Below are 18,436 nucleotides of genomic sequence, written 5' to 3'. Positions count from 1 at the left end.
CAGAACCTCCCTGAGAAAAAAACAAAAACTTCAAAATTCTGATACATTCTTTAGGCTTCAAGAAAAGATCCTAACACTTGAAAAAGAATAAAATGTTTAAATTTTAGTAAGTTTACTGATATATTCTCTCTGCCCTCCCTTTTAGCTGACATTCTGAGGCTCAGTTCCTTCAGGAACTCTGATAAAGCACTATAAATCTCTTCTTTTCTTCCCACATATATACCTTCTTGCTCCTCTGCAAAATCCAGCCAGAAAGTCATTGTAAGTTGTTTGGTGACCAAGAAACAAACCTTCAGCCTTTGCATTCTTTCAGCTGTCAGTCTAGACCCACATTGCCTCTTGAGTAATATCAAAAGCAGCAGCTCATGAGATTCAAGTTCATATGTCCACCTTTTGCTGTCTTTAGTTAGCTTTACAGCCACTTTGCTCTAATATTCCAGGTAAAATAAAAATCAAATTAAATTAAATAGGAGTTTGATTAATACCTAGGAAAAATCACTTTCAAATAATAATAATAATAATAATAATAATAATAATAATAATAATAATAATAACAAACATTTGCAAACAAATTTAATAGCTTACATAGTCTTCATCAGATGTAGTATCAGATGTAGTATGTCAAAATAATTTTTAGTGATCAAAAAGAAGTTGTACAGGAGAAATATTATTTTCTTTGATGTCTTCTAAAATGCTCTCCCCAAATATTCTCTACAAAGACTTATACAGAACACATAGGAATGGCTTACTGGCTTCAGGAAATGAATTTTATTCAACTTTCCAATCCTTGAGGAAAAAATATATGTATATAGATAGGTATTTTGGTATTTTTGTTGTATTCCAATCAAATTACTTTTAAATGTTTTAAAGATATCACTGAAATTTCTCTTCTACTTTCTGAGTTACATATGAAAACAAATCTATTACTCTCTGGTTTCTAAACAGTGATAATTTCATCTCTGGTTATTGAAGAGAACACAAGTCATTAATTCCTTTACAATTTAAACTGAGAGATATTGTCTTTATATTTGTCTCAGAGCCAGGAAAACTGGAAAACAGTATGCCATGCTCATTTAGCTTATGAAATTGCCATCAAGTTTATGTACAACACTAATAGATACTTCCTTATTTAAGTAAATAATGCATCCTTTAAGAATGGAAATTACAAAACCCAACTTAGCAAAAAACCATGCAGACTTTGAGTTCTGACGTTTAAATTCCTCTGTCTTTTCCTCTAAATTTAGGAACTCCACTGCTTTCTCTTAGTTGTTGAATTGTTGTATTTGTATCATGCTGATCCTCTCAGGGAAAACGTCAGAATCACTCTTGAGGGAATCATGCCAATGTATTACAAAATCAACACTTTCCCAAATATACTAGAGTTTTTTGGGGTTTTTTTTGTTTGTTTTGTTTGTTTTTCTGCAGATTCAAAAATATCTGGCAAATGAGCAGTAATTTTGCAAGGGTTGATAACATTTTCAGTTTTAGGTAGACTACATGAATTAGGCAAGAAATGCGAAGAATATATAGCAAGCGACAACATACCAAAATAAGAGAACTTTAGAAGACCTGCTTATCATAGATGATCCCATACCCTTGTTTTCTCCTCCCAGGACAAAGTGTATTTCACCTGAAACCTAGCAGAAGGCCCAAAATCAAAGCACAGTACTGCATCAAGGCCTCTGACTTTAGAACCCCAATTCCTACAGTTACAGATTTCACTCAAAAATCTAGTTGCACTCACGAACCGTTCAGAAGTTGTCCAAACTCCAGAGGTTTTATCAGCAGTTAGATAAAAATGGTTATTACTGAATATCTCATTGTTACCATGTGTTTTTGATGATGCTCAAATGTTTCAGCAAACCATTTCTTTGTCAGCTCTTGAGAAAATAGCCAGCTGTAAGACAATTTCATAAAGATAACCTCTGAATAGACTGGAATGAAATCCCTTCATGAGATCTAGGAATCTAGGTTAGCAGCATCTAGGTTATACAGGAAATCACCCACAATATCTGCCCTATGATGCCTAAAATCTCACTGTGCTTTCATTGGGGGAAGGGGTTTAATTCCTCTTTTTTTTTTCCCTTGTATTTGGTTTAATCTGACTCAGACTTTAGGAATTTTGTAACTGTTTGCCTTACATTTTGCTATTACAATACTTGTCACTTAAAATTTCAAAATTCTTGCAATTTCCACTTCTATTCATACTTTTTGCCACAGACTATATGTCACAAAATTCTACTAGATGCTTCTGTTTATGATCCATTCTCAAAATTAATATTACATTTTTGAAAGCCACTACATCATGATCAAGTTACATTTGCTCTTGGTTTAATGACATATTGTTCAGGATAACTACAATACTAAAGATACATGAAACTTTAAAAATAAAAAAAAAATGGAAGCATGCAGTTTTACATGCAAAAATCAAATTAATTCCACTGTGATTTTTTTTTTTTAATAAGAACAGTTATTAAAGTTATGCTCATTCTCATTGAGGAGTAACACAAGAAATCACAGGGATACTCATAACTGTGAGACTAACAATCTGAATAAAAATTTTGTGCACAGTTATCACAAACACAAAGTTGTTACAAACAGTCCTCTCTCTTTCACCTTTCTTCCACTGTATCCTTGCCCTGAAAGAGACATCAACTCAAATAAAAATCCATAAAGAGAATATAGACCTGGAGTCACTCAAGTACACTTTACTCAAGAGTTGGATGTAAGCCAGCTCCAGTCTGGAAGCAACCTAAGCACGTTCATACAGTGTTGCATGCAGATTTATAAGCCCTGCCTCTCAAAGTTGATGTTCCCCATGATGTTCCCTAGAGGCTTTGCTACTGTTATTTATTTTATTTGGAATGCACTCAGATGCAATGGTGATGAGCTGCAGTACAGAACCCTGTGAGAGAGAGTGACAGAGTGTGAGACAGAGATGAGAATGAGAATAAAGGCATTTTTATTACATTCATCTCAGTTTGAAATTCCTAATCCTGAAATTCTCTGAACAATGGTCTTAAACTACAGTCAGCAATTCAAGAGGAACAGATTCCTCACATGAGCCTCTTGGTGTGTGGTGCCAAAAGGTCAAAAATATTGAATACGATTTAAATGTGTAAGTGGAGACTCTGAAGAGAAACCACACATCCTGAAATGGTGTGAGAAATGACCACAAGCCCTTTTAACACTAGTTTCTGTCACAAAGCAAATCTTCTCTAACACCACTCTCTTGAATATACTTCTCTATTCCACTAGTTAAAAGTGTAAGGGAGGAAACTGCCTTCTCTTACAGCCTGAATATTCTCTGTTATGCTCTCAAGAGACCTTAACATATCCAACTTTGGGCACCTAATTTCCGTCCCTTAATTTGGGATGTTGCAAAATTGAGAAATAAATGATAATATTATATATATATTTTATTGTAGTAAATGCTTTCTTAATCTATTCCCTTCACACACATATATAAAGAATATACTCCACACTTATATTCTGTTTCTCTATGTGCATAAAATTGCCACAAATAAAATGAGACTCACCAATTATTCTTTGTATCAGATACAAAAAAAAGTTTTAAAGCATTTTATGGAGTGATAAAATAGAAACAAATTTTATAATTTATGGTTCACAGGATGCAACGATTGACATTATATAGAAATTTAATCAGTCTTGCAGAGCTCACAGACATATCACAGTAGGAGGTTCTTTTGACATTTCATGGAGAACTAGGCAAGAAGAGGTACAATGTGTGCATATTTCAGTATGTTATGTGTTTTCTTAAGCTTTTATTCTTTCAGGAGTCACTGTCATTTTGAAGGAATCATTCCTTTAAAGAGTTCTAAATACATGAAAGACAAACTTCAAGATTTGTTTTGAGCAAAACAGAGTTAGAAATACTTGCGGAGGTAGCCAGTTCCTCCCTGATACAGACTTTGGATAACAGAGACACTTCTTTAACACCTTTTCTATACCTCTTGAAATCTGTCAGGTGTACAGCACCTGGCTGTAGTCACATAATCAGGCTATAACCCTAATGTCATGTAGAGTTATGACTGGGAACATTTTGCAGCAAAGTCTATCAAGGGTACAGGATAAAAAAGTCAGCTCAAAGCCTTACTCACCCACAGCTACCTAATTTCTACATTCCAAGCAACAAAGAACAGAGCCTGAAGAAGGGGCTGCAAAACTTATTTTCATGCTAAATAATACTCTTATTAGCAGTATGCTGGTTTCTATAATGAACACAGAGTGCCATAATTTTACTTCATCAAGAAGTACTCCATTATTGTTAACTGAAACAACTTTGCCTCTGAAACAATTTTATATCAGAGTGTCATAATTACATTTATAGCTATTTAGTAAACCTACTTACACACTATTATGAAATAAGTGCTTGCTGGACAAAACATCTGAAGCCTCAGATACTTTATCATAAACTAGTGATTATGACTGTTTTTCAGAAATTCTCATTAGGAATGTAGGCAGCTGCCTAAACCTTTTCATAATGTTATCTCATATATTATTAAATATTTTGCTGCTATTATCAAACTAATAAGGTAATCTTTCTCATTCTCCACCATTTTTTCTCAGACCCCAAAGATGTGGGTTAACAATGACCCACAGTATTCACTTTTTTAATGGAATCAAATTCTATGTTCACAAAGCTACGTTAGGAAACAAAGATAAATATAAAACACTAGAAATAGCTCAGAAATATATTTCTGGCCAGATAAGTTGCCTGACACTTTGCTATAATATTAGGTGATAATCTTTTTTGAGATGATGAAGTAGTAGCAAGAATCACAGCCAAAAATGACTTTGAGTAGAGCTGCGTGAAACTTTTTCTAAGTTTTTTCCCAGTGAAAATATGCAGCATTTATTTGTTTTACTTAAAATTAAAACTGTGTTTTCTTAAATTGCATGTAGAAAATGTATCAACCAAGTAAAGAGCCCAGTTACAGTAAGCTAATGATTAAAGGCTGAAGGTGGGCTACAACTGCCTCATGACTGGCTGGACAAGTTTTCATTCCTATCTGCTCTGTTCTCAGAGACATCATGAGCCACAGATAAAGCCATGAATATTACAATAAACCCACAATATTACAATAAACCTAAATCCAAAAACAGTTATGTGGAAAAATTCTGTGTTAAGTAATAGCAAAGACAGAGTTACTCCAGAGATTTCAAAAGTAAAGCTATAGATGAATTCTTATATTCATGGATTAGATAACTTAGTCCTTTTATATCTTGCCAAGTACTGTAAGCTTATTTGGAAATAGACAATCAAAACAAAATAAAACTCCAACATGGTCACCATTTTTTTGGTTCAATATAATTAAAAATTTGGCAACAAACAACCTATTTAAAAAGCATGTAAACCATTCATCCTCTTCAAAGTACTAAAACCAATAATGGCTAATTTTAAGCTAACCTGTTTCAGGATAAAATACCAACTAATTTCAAAAGTTTTGGGGGCCTATAAAAGTCCACCTCTGGCTTCTGTAAACACTTTTTTAATATACCATTGTTAGACCTGGGGAGTTGCAATTTGTGTTTACATGTCAGTATTCATCAACAAAGCACAAAACTTCATCTGGAGAAATAGAGCATGAAATCACTTTCTCACCCTGCTTCTGTGCATCATACCTAACAACACTGAAACTTAAAAATAACCCACACCAATATTTAAGTGGTGTAAAAATAAGTTGTCAGATATTTTCTCAACTCAATATCAAGTCCAGAAGTACACACACTTCTGTTAACAGCTAGAAATCTTCATTGCAACTGCTACATTACCTTTAACTTCTATTTTTTGTAATTAAAAACAAAAACTAAAAGAATCTCTAAAAATTAGCATGTTTAAACTCTACACACCTGTGAGAGCATAGGATCAAATAGAGACAAATTTCAGCTGTCTCAGGATGAATGGCAAGTCAGAATTAGTGAACTAGTGCTGAATTAGAGAGAAACACTGTTGACCACTGAAGACTTAAATTGGAGAACAAATACTATGTAGCTGCTGAGAAAAGAGGGCTAATGAAAACTAACAGTCATAAAAAATTCCTTGGGAGGTTTATGTAGGTTTCCAGAAGAAGAACACACTCTTTCTCCAACTTTAACATCAGAAGGGCTTCATCAATCCAGCCATCTTTCACTTCATTTAGAACCTCATTTATGATGTGACACAGCATAAGTGAACAAAATTTTAAATGTGCTGTATATATGTATTTTGGTTTAGGAAGAGAATTATTCATAAGGTTTTTGGTTTAAGACATTAGATATATAATTACAATAAAAAAATAAAAGTAATGTTTTGTACCAACTTGCTTAAGGCGTTGAAGGACTATTTCAGGTTTTTTATTTGCCAACATCCTGCAACTCATAGTTCTCAATTTGCTGATCTGGTAAGATGCAGGTGTGCCAAGAGAAAGCCTATCTTAGTTTACTCCTTTATGTGAACATCACAATGTATAGAAAATCACACTTCAATATTTTCTTGCTTCTCCTTCTTATTCGGGACTTCCAATCAACTACATCTGGTTTAGGGGAAAAAAACACTAAAATCCCACAATTATCAAAAAACACACAAAAAAGCCCCAGAAACAACAAAATGTAACCACTGAAAAAACCTAACTATTCAAAGAAAAGAAATCTAGGACACTTAAAAGAGATCTAGGGTCTACTTACTATAGAAGCCACTTAAAGGCTTTCACAATTCTGGAAGATCTTTCATGCAAGCAAAGAAAAGGTCTCAAATGAAGGCTTCTATCACCCTATTAAAAGGTGACTTCAAAGTATAAATTTAAATTAAAGTTTCTTAATTTGTTGATGCTTATTCAGGCTTTTTTTGCTAGCACAGTTGAAAAGAAAGATTTATCAGTCAAACAGCTCTGTTCTTGTCTTCTGCTTTCTGTTCAAGTATCCTCTGTCAGTCTTCGTCCTATAATCCTTTGCTTCTTCTGATACTCCCTCTATATTTTTTCTAATTATTGATGGAAAAAAAAGTAGAAAATAGGTTTTAATCGTTACTCTGTGTTTCCTTAAAGGAAGAGGGAAACTATTGTCAAAAAGGGATAGAGAATGGATACTGGGTTAGCTGAAAATTCTGGTTACCTTCTCCAGAGATGGAGCCATAATTGCTACTGCTTCTTGCCTGAAAGGTATAAAATTGTGGATCTTCCCTGATGCCTCTTGCATCCTTAAACAGACTGGTTTAGTCACCAAGGTTCTCAGGCTGGACCCATCCTGAACATTTAATTCATGTTTAAAGAGGGAAGCTCTCACACAATTGTAAACACAGCTAACATTTTTGTGAGGATTTTCAAGTTAAAGTGTTCACACATTGCTTCAAATCTCTAATGTAACTTGGAACCTGTAAATTTTGAAGGAGATGAAAAGATAAACATAGGAGGAGTTAATAATACAAAATTCAAGCTCTTTGCATTGGATCATTAAGCACAATTAGTTGCAGCACCCTTGTTACAAGGCAATAAGAGTAAGCACTTCAAATGTAATAAAAGGCAGTACATCACTGATAACCAATCTATATTCAGCTTACTACCACCTGTAAATGCAGGCAATATGTTTCTTTTAAAGAGGCTTGGAAAGTGGTTCCCAGGATACCTTTAGGGAACATGTACTTTTTTGAATTAATTAATCACTGCATGTCATCACTGCTCCACTCCACTGCATATGAAATAGCACTTCTCTGGCACTTGAAAATCTTAGTCAGAAGGAGGTTCAAGTAAAACAGTTTAAGATAAATATAACTTCAGTGCAAGAAAGATTAGCAGGAGTTAATTCCAAATGTAAGTGGGGAAAATATCACTGCAGCTTTTATATTGCAGATGAGTTTCCTGCATTATTTGCATTATTTTCATGCATATCAGCTTAGAAGATGTTACTATTTATTTATTTTTTTTTTTCTTCTAGTAATATATTGAGTGAATGTTCTTTCAGGGAGGTAATCTTGGCAGACACATATTGCAGGAATAAAAGCTTTTTAAGTTTTCTACCAACGTACATTGGCCCTAAGATCCTGGCCAATAGAGTGTTTTATAGTGAAGAAAGACAACATTTTTCCAAATAGGGGTCTTTTTGTGTCATATGTACAAATAGAGGTAGGATACCAAAGCATGAATTTTCACTAGTGACCCTAAGGCAGAATGTGAACTAAGGTCTCCAGAGGGGAAAGGCTAATGCACTAAGATACTGCACCACCAAGTCCCCTTCACTTTCCAATTATCACAGAACCTCTCCTACTGCTGTGACATTCTCCTTGCCACACAGGTCAAAAAGTGAGTTACTGTCAAAAGTGATTAATCTATCAGCTGGCTCAGGAATTCCATAAAATAAAATGAGTGGTGCTTGTCCCAGGTATGGTTGCAATACTACAGATTTACTTTCAGGCTTTCTACATCTGAAATCATAGTCATTTTCTCATTCATATAATATCATGTCATATCAGATTTAGAGACATTTTGTAAGAGGGAAAAACCTCCATGGTATCTCTTTCATAATTATTTTCAGGTTTATAGGTCCTAGAAACCAAAGACCTCTGCTGAAATCCCTTTATTGCTAATGCATAAGAGGAAGTATGAGAGGTCTGTTTCTAAATATGTAGCCATATTATAAATGTGATCCAAATGTATTTTTGGATATTTTTCTAGCACACTTTTTAGTTATGAAAAAGTTAGCTACGTATGAACTCAGAAAAGCAACATATACTTAAAACTCAAAAGTCATGACTCAATGTCATGATAAGTTTTTTTCCTCCCTAACTTTCCTCTATCCTGCAGATCATAAAAACAAGTTTCAAGTGACCCTCTTCAATGATTCATAAGACTAGCTTACTTGTACAAAAATCCCCTACATACATGCCCTGATTAAAATCATATTTTCACACTTAACAGATTTACCCTAATGTTAAAAAGTCATTTTCCCAAATACTCTTTCAATTATATGAGATTTCTCTTCCTTGGAGGATTTAATAATTTAGTACTATAGATTAAACTTTGTACTATGTACTTACGTGGTTTCACGTGGTTTCAACCTGTGAACCCTTTTTGCTTCCTTTTTAAGCTTATTGGCTTTATTTTGCCTGAAAGTGTCACACAAGCTTACTAAATACACTAAATATTTATGAAGCTCTTGGCCTCAACGGTATGAATCAGTGAGTACAAAATTAGGTGTTTAACAGATTAACCCAAGTCTCAATTTTATACAAATTTTATAGTTGCAGTTATTTTGGTGCCTAAAGACTCTCCTTTATCCTAAACTTACAGTCACCTTCCAGCCCCACTTCAGTGAAAAAAACAAATGAACCACCAAACAAACAAAACCCCAGCCACAGCACAAAACTTACACAGTTTAATTTTAATACTTTAATACAGTTGTTCATTCTGACTGTTCTATAAATAAGGTCTGTAAGTCAGGATCTTGCACTAAAAATTTGTCTCCAACTTCAAGAAAATTCCACACAGAGCTCTGCCAGCAACATTGATCCTACTGCAGTGGTACCAGTGCTGTGTCATCACTGCCCTGCCAATCCTTTGCATTTGCTTCCTGCAGACATAGTGCGTATATAATAACTGTTAGAAAAATACTCATTTGCTTTTTTACCTGAATACAGCTTCAAAATAAATACTGTAAATTTGCTGGGTATTGATCAAGCAGACATTTTAGAATTTTACCTTTATATCTCTTCTTCAGATATCAACTAATGAACTGTAGCTAAAAGAAAACACCCAGCAGAATCACAGAACCATTGAATAGCCTGGGTTTGAAAGGACTCTAAAGATCATGCAATTGCAACCCCTATGCCATGGACAGGGACACCTTCCACTGATGTTATGTAATGTTGATACATCAATCTTTAAATTCCAGAATCTTTAATTACAGAAATTTTAATTTTATATATTATATGCTGTTTACAACCAAGATTTCACTGCAAAACTGATTCACAACAGAAAGAAAAGGAATCATTTTTTTGACTAAAATAACACAGCAAAGACCTCAGGCACAATTTCCTTAAAAATCCATCACATTTTGCTTTAAAATATCTAATGCTAATGTTTTGGTCTGAAAAATATGTTGTAATTAGCTAGAACTACATAGTAAAATAACTTCTTAAAGAAGTTCCAAAAGCTACTTTTTTTTTTTAATCAGCTGAAATATGTAGATAATATGTTGTTTTGATTGCCTATAATATTTAGCCTTCATCAGCTGCACAGAGATTTGCTGTGATTTAAAATACCTAGAATTTCAGCTAACAACATGGAGTTTCTTTGGAAGAAGGAAAACATTTTAAAATAGCAATTACCACCATAATTGCAAACAGCTGAAAGTTTTTGAATTCTTGATAGTCTGATTCTAGGCTTGATTTGCAACATCGTTCTTGATTGCATTCCTCTGTTTATCTTCTGTTGACATTCAGGACTTGTGGGGTTTTTGTTTACTTGTCCTGTTGGGTTTGTTGCTGTGTGGTTTGGTTTTTTTTGTTTGGTTTGGTTTTTGTATTACCAAAGAAGATCTCATCCAAAAACTGGAGAAAGAGTAAATGAAGAGAATAAGGAAAGATGAAGGTAAAGAATTATAGGTCCTTCACATGAATATTCTATCTTTATTTAAAATACTTGTAGAATGTATTCCAAGGGTTCTTCTAAGCAGATTTTTTTAAGTTACCAAATTTTTTTAGTGGGAATTAAAATATCAATAACTACCCTAATAGATTCCTTTTAACTGCTATTCTTTATTTCATTTAACTTCACAAGTGAAACAAAACAAAACTAGATCACCAGCTCCAGCTTCCTCCTCTCTGCTTCTAATCCAAAGGAAGGCAGCTCTTCCTCAGGCTGAATAGCCATAGTCTTAAATGCATACTGCATGTCCATAACTCTCCCTTGATCTAGTTTTTAGAAAATCTAATTGCTTGGTACCATCAATTCCATTGATAAGAAGCATAGTAGTTACCATTAGCAGAAGGAGATCTGTGAAAGGTTTCATGGTATTTTGAAAGGACTTTGGTATCACTAATAGTATGCAGCTTGGAAAGCCCTTTCATATTTGACAGTGCTTTATGCATTCATATTGTTACTTCTCAGAGAGGGTAACCACTTATGGAGTAGTGTGTGCCAATTTAGCAAGAACAACTGACTATTTCCAGTGTTCAAAATACTGATTACAAAATAATATCAATATATCAATATACATCTAGAGTATGCACTATATTTAACAATATTTTAGTATGTAATAACCATGAAGAGACTGAGGGAAAGCACAGAATGATTTAGGATATGTTCGAGACAAAGATGAAAGTAATTTGGGATGCACAGTCTGATGAGTTATCTTTATTACTGGTTAAATTCTAAAAAATTCCTTTCACTCTCCTTTTTAGACTATTACTTAAGCACATTCACCTTTTTTTTATATTTGCCCTTCAGACATTGTTTGATTGTTCGATGGAATAAGACAAAAATGGCATCTTTCAGAAAAGAAAAGTTAAAGATATTGATATTGAAGTTTCAGTGCCAATATCTTAAATATTTTCCTTATTCTTTTGTAAAGTTTCATGTAAGTGGAATTCAAAAGCTGAAGAAACTTTTTTAATTGCCTCACATTTAGATTTGTAGCTTGCATGTGCCAGACTGAAAATCAGTTCTTTGTTTACCCTTACCAGCAAGGATAGGAATTTACAGTTTTTTAAGTCTGAATTGGTAAATTTGAACACAGTTTTGCTCTTCATAACATTTTGTAACTGATTTTAGTATTCATCCAAAAAACCACTAATAAAAACAAAAAGACAGAGAATATCTCACCTGTTTTGGAAGTCAGGCCATTATATATATATGGTAATTATTATCTTCATTGTTATGAAATTTAGTGAGCATATGGCAATTTACATTTACTTAATTACAAGTAGACTTAATTGGTAAGTTTACTAATATTTGCTCTCATTTACTAATATTTGCTCTTCTTAAAAAAAAAAAACAACACAGTAAGAGTTAGAATTAGAGTACAATAGAATACATTCTTTGATAGGAGAAAACATATTTTAAAAATCCAAGTAAAGGGTACTTGTTACTATTATGAATATTTTTAAAAATTCAAAGAAGCAGCCTAAAAGGCTTAAGTGGTTTACCAGCTAGTAGTGGACATTTTTATTCACATATTTTCTAAACTGTTGCCTTTAAATGTCTGAAAATAGGTATTTTAACACTGGACTGCTGTAAAATGCCCAGAACACAGGTCCTTAGTGGAGTGTATGGTCCCTCACAAATTTATATTTTAAGAAATAATACATAATTTACCAAAAGTTTAAAAAAAAAAAAAACCTCTTTAGATATGCCTAAATTCATTGGGATTTATATAAAAGAGTTAACCTTCCTATAAAAAGATTGATCATGCATTTGTACCAATTTTACCAGTTGCAAAATAATGAAACAGACATAATAGAGTACAGTTGAGGATCACTAAATTCTAAATGTTCTCATGATCAGATCAGTACTTGCCTTTTTTGGTGAAATAATAATGAAGTGATTTTTTTTCTGAAGAAACATTTCCAGAGAATCCCAAATAAGATTTTCTTATGCTTTACTCTTTCATAAAAGGTTTCTAAAGAATGCTGTTAAATCATACATGTTTTGCTTCTTTTAGTCTCCTATATCTATCTAGTTTTCAATATTTTCCTCTTTTGTTTTCATAATTCTATATAGGTTAATTTTAGTTTATATGAATATACAGTATCTAGTAAAATGGGATCCAGATGGTAATGAATTTTTCATACTAGATAATAAAAAATAATATAATAACACCAGTAGCACAACAGAGCCCTCAGTCTAAATTGTTAATTCCTCTTTTCTTTGAAAAAGGTGCTCATATCAACTTTAATGTTTAATGTGAGAGATACATTTTGTTAGTTAATGCCCTCTGTGGACAACTATATACAATTAATTCACCACCCAATTACAAAAGTGGGAAATTTTCCAGCTCCTTCACCTGCAGACCACACTAGTGCCACAGTGCTCTTGGGTCTCTTAATGAAGATCTTGGTAACACCTTGCATGTGCATTAAAGTAACTGAAATCCTTTACTTTTAATAACACCCGATCTGCCTGTCAAATCAAATTATTGTCTCAGTGACGAGTCATAAAGACAGCTTGAATACACTGTGAGTCAGGAGTAATAATTGATCTCTTGAATATTTTTCCCATGCTATGAACCTGGTGCTTCAAATGAGCATATCCCAACTAGACTTTGGAAAGATCAGGCACTGCCACTTCAAAGCCTGGTGACTGCAATATAGTCATGTTATAAGAAAGACCAATGCATATCCACTCCCTCAGAATTCCTCACCAATACACTTTACTAATATGATTAAATTACATGCTTTGTGAGGCAAATGTGTAGGTGAATTTGAATTTAGGTTAGTAACAGTTTGGATGCAGTCACATACTTTCCTTCAAGTAGTCCACTTAAGAAATATTCACATTTTCTTTTGACCTTACAAAAAAACTTCCTTATGTTTTCATGATGGAAACTGTCATTCAATTTTAAAACCTCTTTATAAACTATCACAAACATTCAAAAAAAGGAAATATCATGTCTAAACTTCTGAAAAAATATTAATCCCTATGCATTTTTCATATTTTCTTCCAGAAGTTGTTGTTTTTTCTTGAAATTCTTAAGTAGTTCATAATGTGATTTGTAATTTTCTTCTATAAATTGCATGTCTTCTCTGACATGAATGTGAAAGACATAGAAATTAGTATTTTTTATTACTGAGCTGTTCCTTTCCATCATAGAAGGAAAAAGAGACATTGTTGGCCAAAAGTCAACATTAGAAACTATTTAAATGAGACCCTTATAGGAAGGAAAAAGCTTGCTAGCAGATTTCTTATAAAAAGATCTTCCTAGGTAAATTATTTCTTTGCTTATCTTTTGCACAGAATAGTGTAGGTTCCAAACAGCCCCCCTGCATATTCATTCCTGTCCTTCCCAGGCCTAAATTGAGTCTAAAATAATTCTTGTTTTTCATAGATAAGAATAAGATCAACTTTAAAAATGCTATGAAATTAAAAGGATTTGATAGTGTAGCTACAATGAAGTTTGACTTTCTTTAGGCAGACTTAAAAAATCAAATTAGAAAATTAATTTTTCTACAGAAATAACAAAATGTTCACTCTCCTCTTTATATCCTCTAATGGGCACAGCAGAGCACTCACAAGTAAAGTAGCAAAGGTTGCTCTTATGATAAATAAAAAAGTAATATAAAGTGATAATTTATATCAACATGCATCTTTATAAAATATGAAGGAAAGAGTAAGATTTACAAATCAAGTGAGGCATCTGAAGTGGAGATCAAACACGAGTATGTAACATGAAGACATAAAAATATATACAGAAATACATAAGTTTTTATCTCTAATACTCCTAAATTGCCTAGGTTCCTTTTTCCATACACATCTAAAGCTACGCCAGAGCAACCAACATGAGTACTTGGTTGCCTAAACCTGACTTAAATTCCCAGATTAAAAAGTTCCATTCTTCACTGGAGCACACAGGTTCCCTTACCAGACATTTCACAAGGAGCCTGGCACCTGACCTGCTGTGAGAGATTCCCACTGAAGTTCACCATACATCAAACTTTAGTATGCAATGTGGAGACTCACGTGGGCTATGTGCTTTCACAGCTCCAGCTCCATGAATAAACTCTTACACACACATATTCCAAACAACCCTGAAAGCTTTCAGTACAGCAACTATGGGAGATTCTCTTTTAAGCAGCAAAATGTGAGTTATAGTGTAGGCATTTCAGTCATCAGTACTAACCATTAATTTCAGATTAGTTTATTTTTGTGCTATTATCAACATATCCTATATTCATAGACAATAAAATAGCATTTAGGCTTAATGGGAACAGCATATTTACAGGATATGAATTAAGTATTGAGAAAAAAAATACTATTGCTGACAGAATTCCCCAACACTTACCATCACAAAAGGCACTATCAACATGCAAACAAGCTCAAACAATTCCACATTGCTAATATGGAACTAGTTTATCCCACAAATACACAGTGTCCCCTGCTGTGATGAAAGGAGATATGTCCCACACATTGAAGTTGTGCTGAACAAAGAAAGAGGTTTTAAGAAAAGACCCAATTTTTATAAAAAGACCAATCCTAACAACTCAAATGACTACCAAGAAAAGAAATAGAGACTTGATATTTAAATGTACCGTCAATTTGATAATGAGAAAGAAAATGTTTAAGAAGGAATCAGTGTCATATACTGAAAATTATATTGTTTGCTGGTGAAAGTAATCATCATAAGTCAAACAACCAAGATTTTCATAATTATATTCAGCCATTTCACAATACACAAATCTGCAACTTGTACAAGTGTGTAACCCTGCCATACAAACAGAAACTACTTCAGCTGCCTATTGAATTAAAGTCTCATGTAAACAATAAAATACACTGCTTAAGGAGATGTGTTGAAAGACCAGCTGATAGTGTACATCAAGCAAACATCGCAAAGAAATGGGGTAGACAGGAAAAAATAATTTCAAATTTCAAAATGTCATCCTATTGAAATAATCAGGAAAAATATTATAAACTATGAAAATTTCATATACATATAATCAGTAATTTGAAAACACTCCAAATATTTTTATATTGATTTGCAATTTTTAGTACAAATTAGAAAACTATTATGACCGGAGGGTGTTTTCAAAGCTACACTTAAAAAAAAAAAATTCACTTTTCAAACTTTCAGTTATCTAATTGCAAAAATGTGAAGAATTCATTTTCAAACTAATTAGGGGACTTCTACCGTCGACTTATACTAATGCCACTTCTAATTTCAAAGCATGAATTATTTCTATTGAAAAATAATTTTGATGGAGAATTCCAAATCAAGTTCTACCATCAGCTCTTCTGAGGCTGAGAACAAATTTTAATTGTAAAGCTGAATGTGTTTACACAGCCTTTCCTTAAAAATTATTAATTTTCAGAGAATAAAAAAGAAAAATAATAAGCCATAAAATATTTTTCAGTTGAAAAAATACTTGTTCCATGGCACTGGTATTTTTTCTACTTCAATTTAGAAAAAAAAAATCAAAAAAAAGTTATATGTACTACCTCTGCAGAAATTCTAGTCTGCTAATTTGTGCAAAGTAAGCCAATTGAAAGTATCCAGCTCAAACTTTTCAATTTATTTATGTCTGACTTTTTCTTTTTTACTTTTTTTCTTCCTATTCTCTGCAGCATTGCAGGTCTTTAGAAAAAAACAGTCTTCAGAAAAAGGTGGAGAATATGCTCATTATTAAATACATTCATTATTACATATTGTGATATCTTTCAAGCATGAGAAACGAAATAGAAATGTTACCTCAAGCTAGCCTTGAGAACATATTAATCTAATTAACTAATTGGTGGTAACTCTCCACACAGCTGTTCAAGAAGTTCAAGTAGTTAGAAGAGCATGACACATCAAAAACAACAGCAGCCTCCTTTCTTATCTTGCTGTCCTGGAGTTTGTGTTACTATTATACATTTCCAGGATTGCACAGCTTTGCAAGTTCTGACAGTCATAGCTGATTCTCAATTTTGCCTCAGCAAAACTATGGTACCCATGAGAAACCTTCTCCCCCAGTTCCCTACAAGGATCTGCTTCTTGCTCCCTGGTGACACCAGTGGTGGCCTCATTGCCTTGGTGTCTGATTGTTCAGGCAGCACTTGCTGCTCTAGCAGCTGCTCCTGTCTCCTCAGGGAAACCTTGGGAAGAGTATATTGATTCAACTAATTCATTTTAGGACAGCAAACGATTTTAATGGAGGAAAGATTTGTCATGATATGTATGCTCACTCTAACTGGGGAATGGATTAAGGCCCCACTATCAAAAAAGAGACTGCTTTCAAGAAAACCTTTTAAATGGCATAACCCAAATTCTCTGTTCAGAAAGTGTAGATGACAAGGCCCTCCCTTTGCATGAGCAATTATTTCATTGCACTATCACTAACATCTCTGTTTTCATATGATCAATAAAAGGACACATTTCCAGCTTTAGAATACAACGTATACTAATTGCAGGAAGACTAATCCAATAGCTTTCTTTTAATAAGATAACTGATGTGCTTGAGGAAATATCCACCTAGATTTCAGCAAGGTACTTCATGAAACAACACATATGAAAAGGTTAGTTCAAACTGAAAACAGTCAAGCAGTGAAATTGAAAGATAGATAAGGATTGGCTAAAGACAAAATGGCAATAAGTTGCTCTAAAACATAAAACATCAGGCTGAAAGACAATTACCAATTCACATGCAATTTTTGGCACAAGAGTTATTTATAAATTGGAAATGAAAAAATATTGAAAAGTAAATTAGTTTCTAAAAGGAAGTCCAAGAGAAGATTTCTATCAGAAAAAGCAAGAACTTCTAAGATGGAAGTTATTTTTTGCTAAATTTATGATGCTAATATGAGAAAATTGGAGATCAACGGTCCCTGTTCGTCTTGTGTTTCAAAGTTTGTCATTCCTTCTATTCTTTTACCAAAGTCTGTTCTTTAAACCATCAGTTTATCACCACATTCTGAATGTAGCCCATGCTTTCTTAAGACTTGTTTTCCCCTAAATTACCTGATTTGAATTCCTGCAATTAATAGTCTTAAAACTTATTACTATGAGCCACTGTAATATGGTCCCTCACTCTCAAAAGTCCATTTAAGCCATTTTCAGTGAAAAAGTAATAAAAGCATTCCTTCAGGATCTCTAGGTTTACTGTTGTGTCTTTTCTCCTCTCATTCTTATTATTACCTTTCTTGATTTTTCATAATTTCCTCCAGCTGTGCTGTTTTTTTCCTAATACTCATTTATATTTGTTAATATCCTTAGCAAATATGAGGAATGCCAAGCGTAATGATTCTTTTACATTACCTGCCAGATTCATAGTTCAACTTTGCTTTTTTAAAATATTAATACTGCAGATTTGGGAGAAACTAAATAAATCAGAAGTATATATAAGCCTTTCTCCTATGTCCTCAGCAACCTGATAAAAAAAAAAAGGTACTAAAAATGTAGTAGAGCACAAAATTAGGGGGTAAATATGCTGGTATTGTACTCCCCATTTGCATATTCTGGGTTTATCTGAAGTTCATCATGCCTATTTCTGGACTTACTGTATATGAGTAAGACATGCATAATCAACCCTTAAACCAAATTTCTTTCCTGCTCCGTGGGCAGGTGTTCAGCATGTGAACTAAAAATTAAAAAATATCCTTACCTTTTAGGTGAATCTGTGATAAGGCTTCTCTCTGCTGGAAATTGCTCTCATAGACATCATGCTCAAGCCTTACAGGCTAAGAGACCAGTACCTAATAAAAAATTCAAAGTCACTGCACGTAATAGGTAATGAAGTGCTGGTTCTAGGCAGCAG

General features: G+C 33.3%; 1 protein-coding gene across 24 annotated transcripts in view; it reads right to left on the bottom strand.

The window, feature by feature from the left end:
• The window catches only part of LOC144246068 (uncharacterized), a 198,336-nt gene that overhangs the window by 113,371 nt on the left and 66,529 nt on the right, over positions 1-18,436 (bottom strand). For 10 of the 24 annotated variants that reach the window (XR_014953691.1, XR_014953689.1, XR_014953688.1 and 7 more), the window contains one exon: positions 18,284-18,374. The exons of 6 other annotated variants lie outside the window; for them this stretch is intronic. Coding sequence is in view for 8 of the 18 variants with exons in the window: in XM_085574902.1 (XP_085431028.1) it covers positions 18,284-18,359 (76 nt within the window). In the remaining 10 variants the exon portion in view is untranslated. The remainder of the gene's footprint in view (positions 1-18,283; positions 18,375-18,436) is intronic. 8 more of the 24 variants (XM_085574902.1, XM_085574900.1, XM_085574899.1 and 5 more) reach the window with 1 other exon arrangement.

This window comes from Lonchura striata, chromosome 3, assembly GCF_050655825.1.
Source record: "Lonchura striata isolate lonStrDom1 chromosome 3, ASM5065582v1, whole genome shotgun sequence".
Taxonomy (NCBI): Eukaryota; Metazoa; Chordata; class Aves; order Passeriformes; family Estrildidae; genus Lonchura; species Lonchura striata.
Note: the sequence above shows the minus strand (reverse complement) of the source record. Positions and strands in the feature narration are given on the sequence as shown.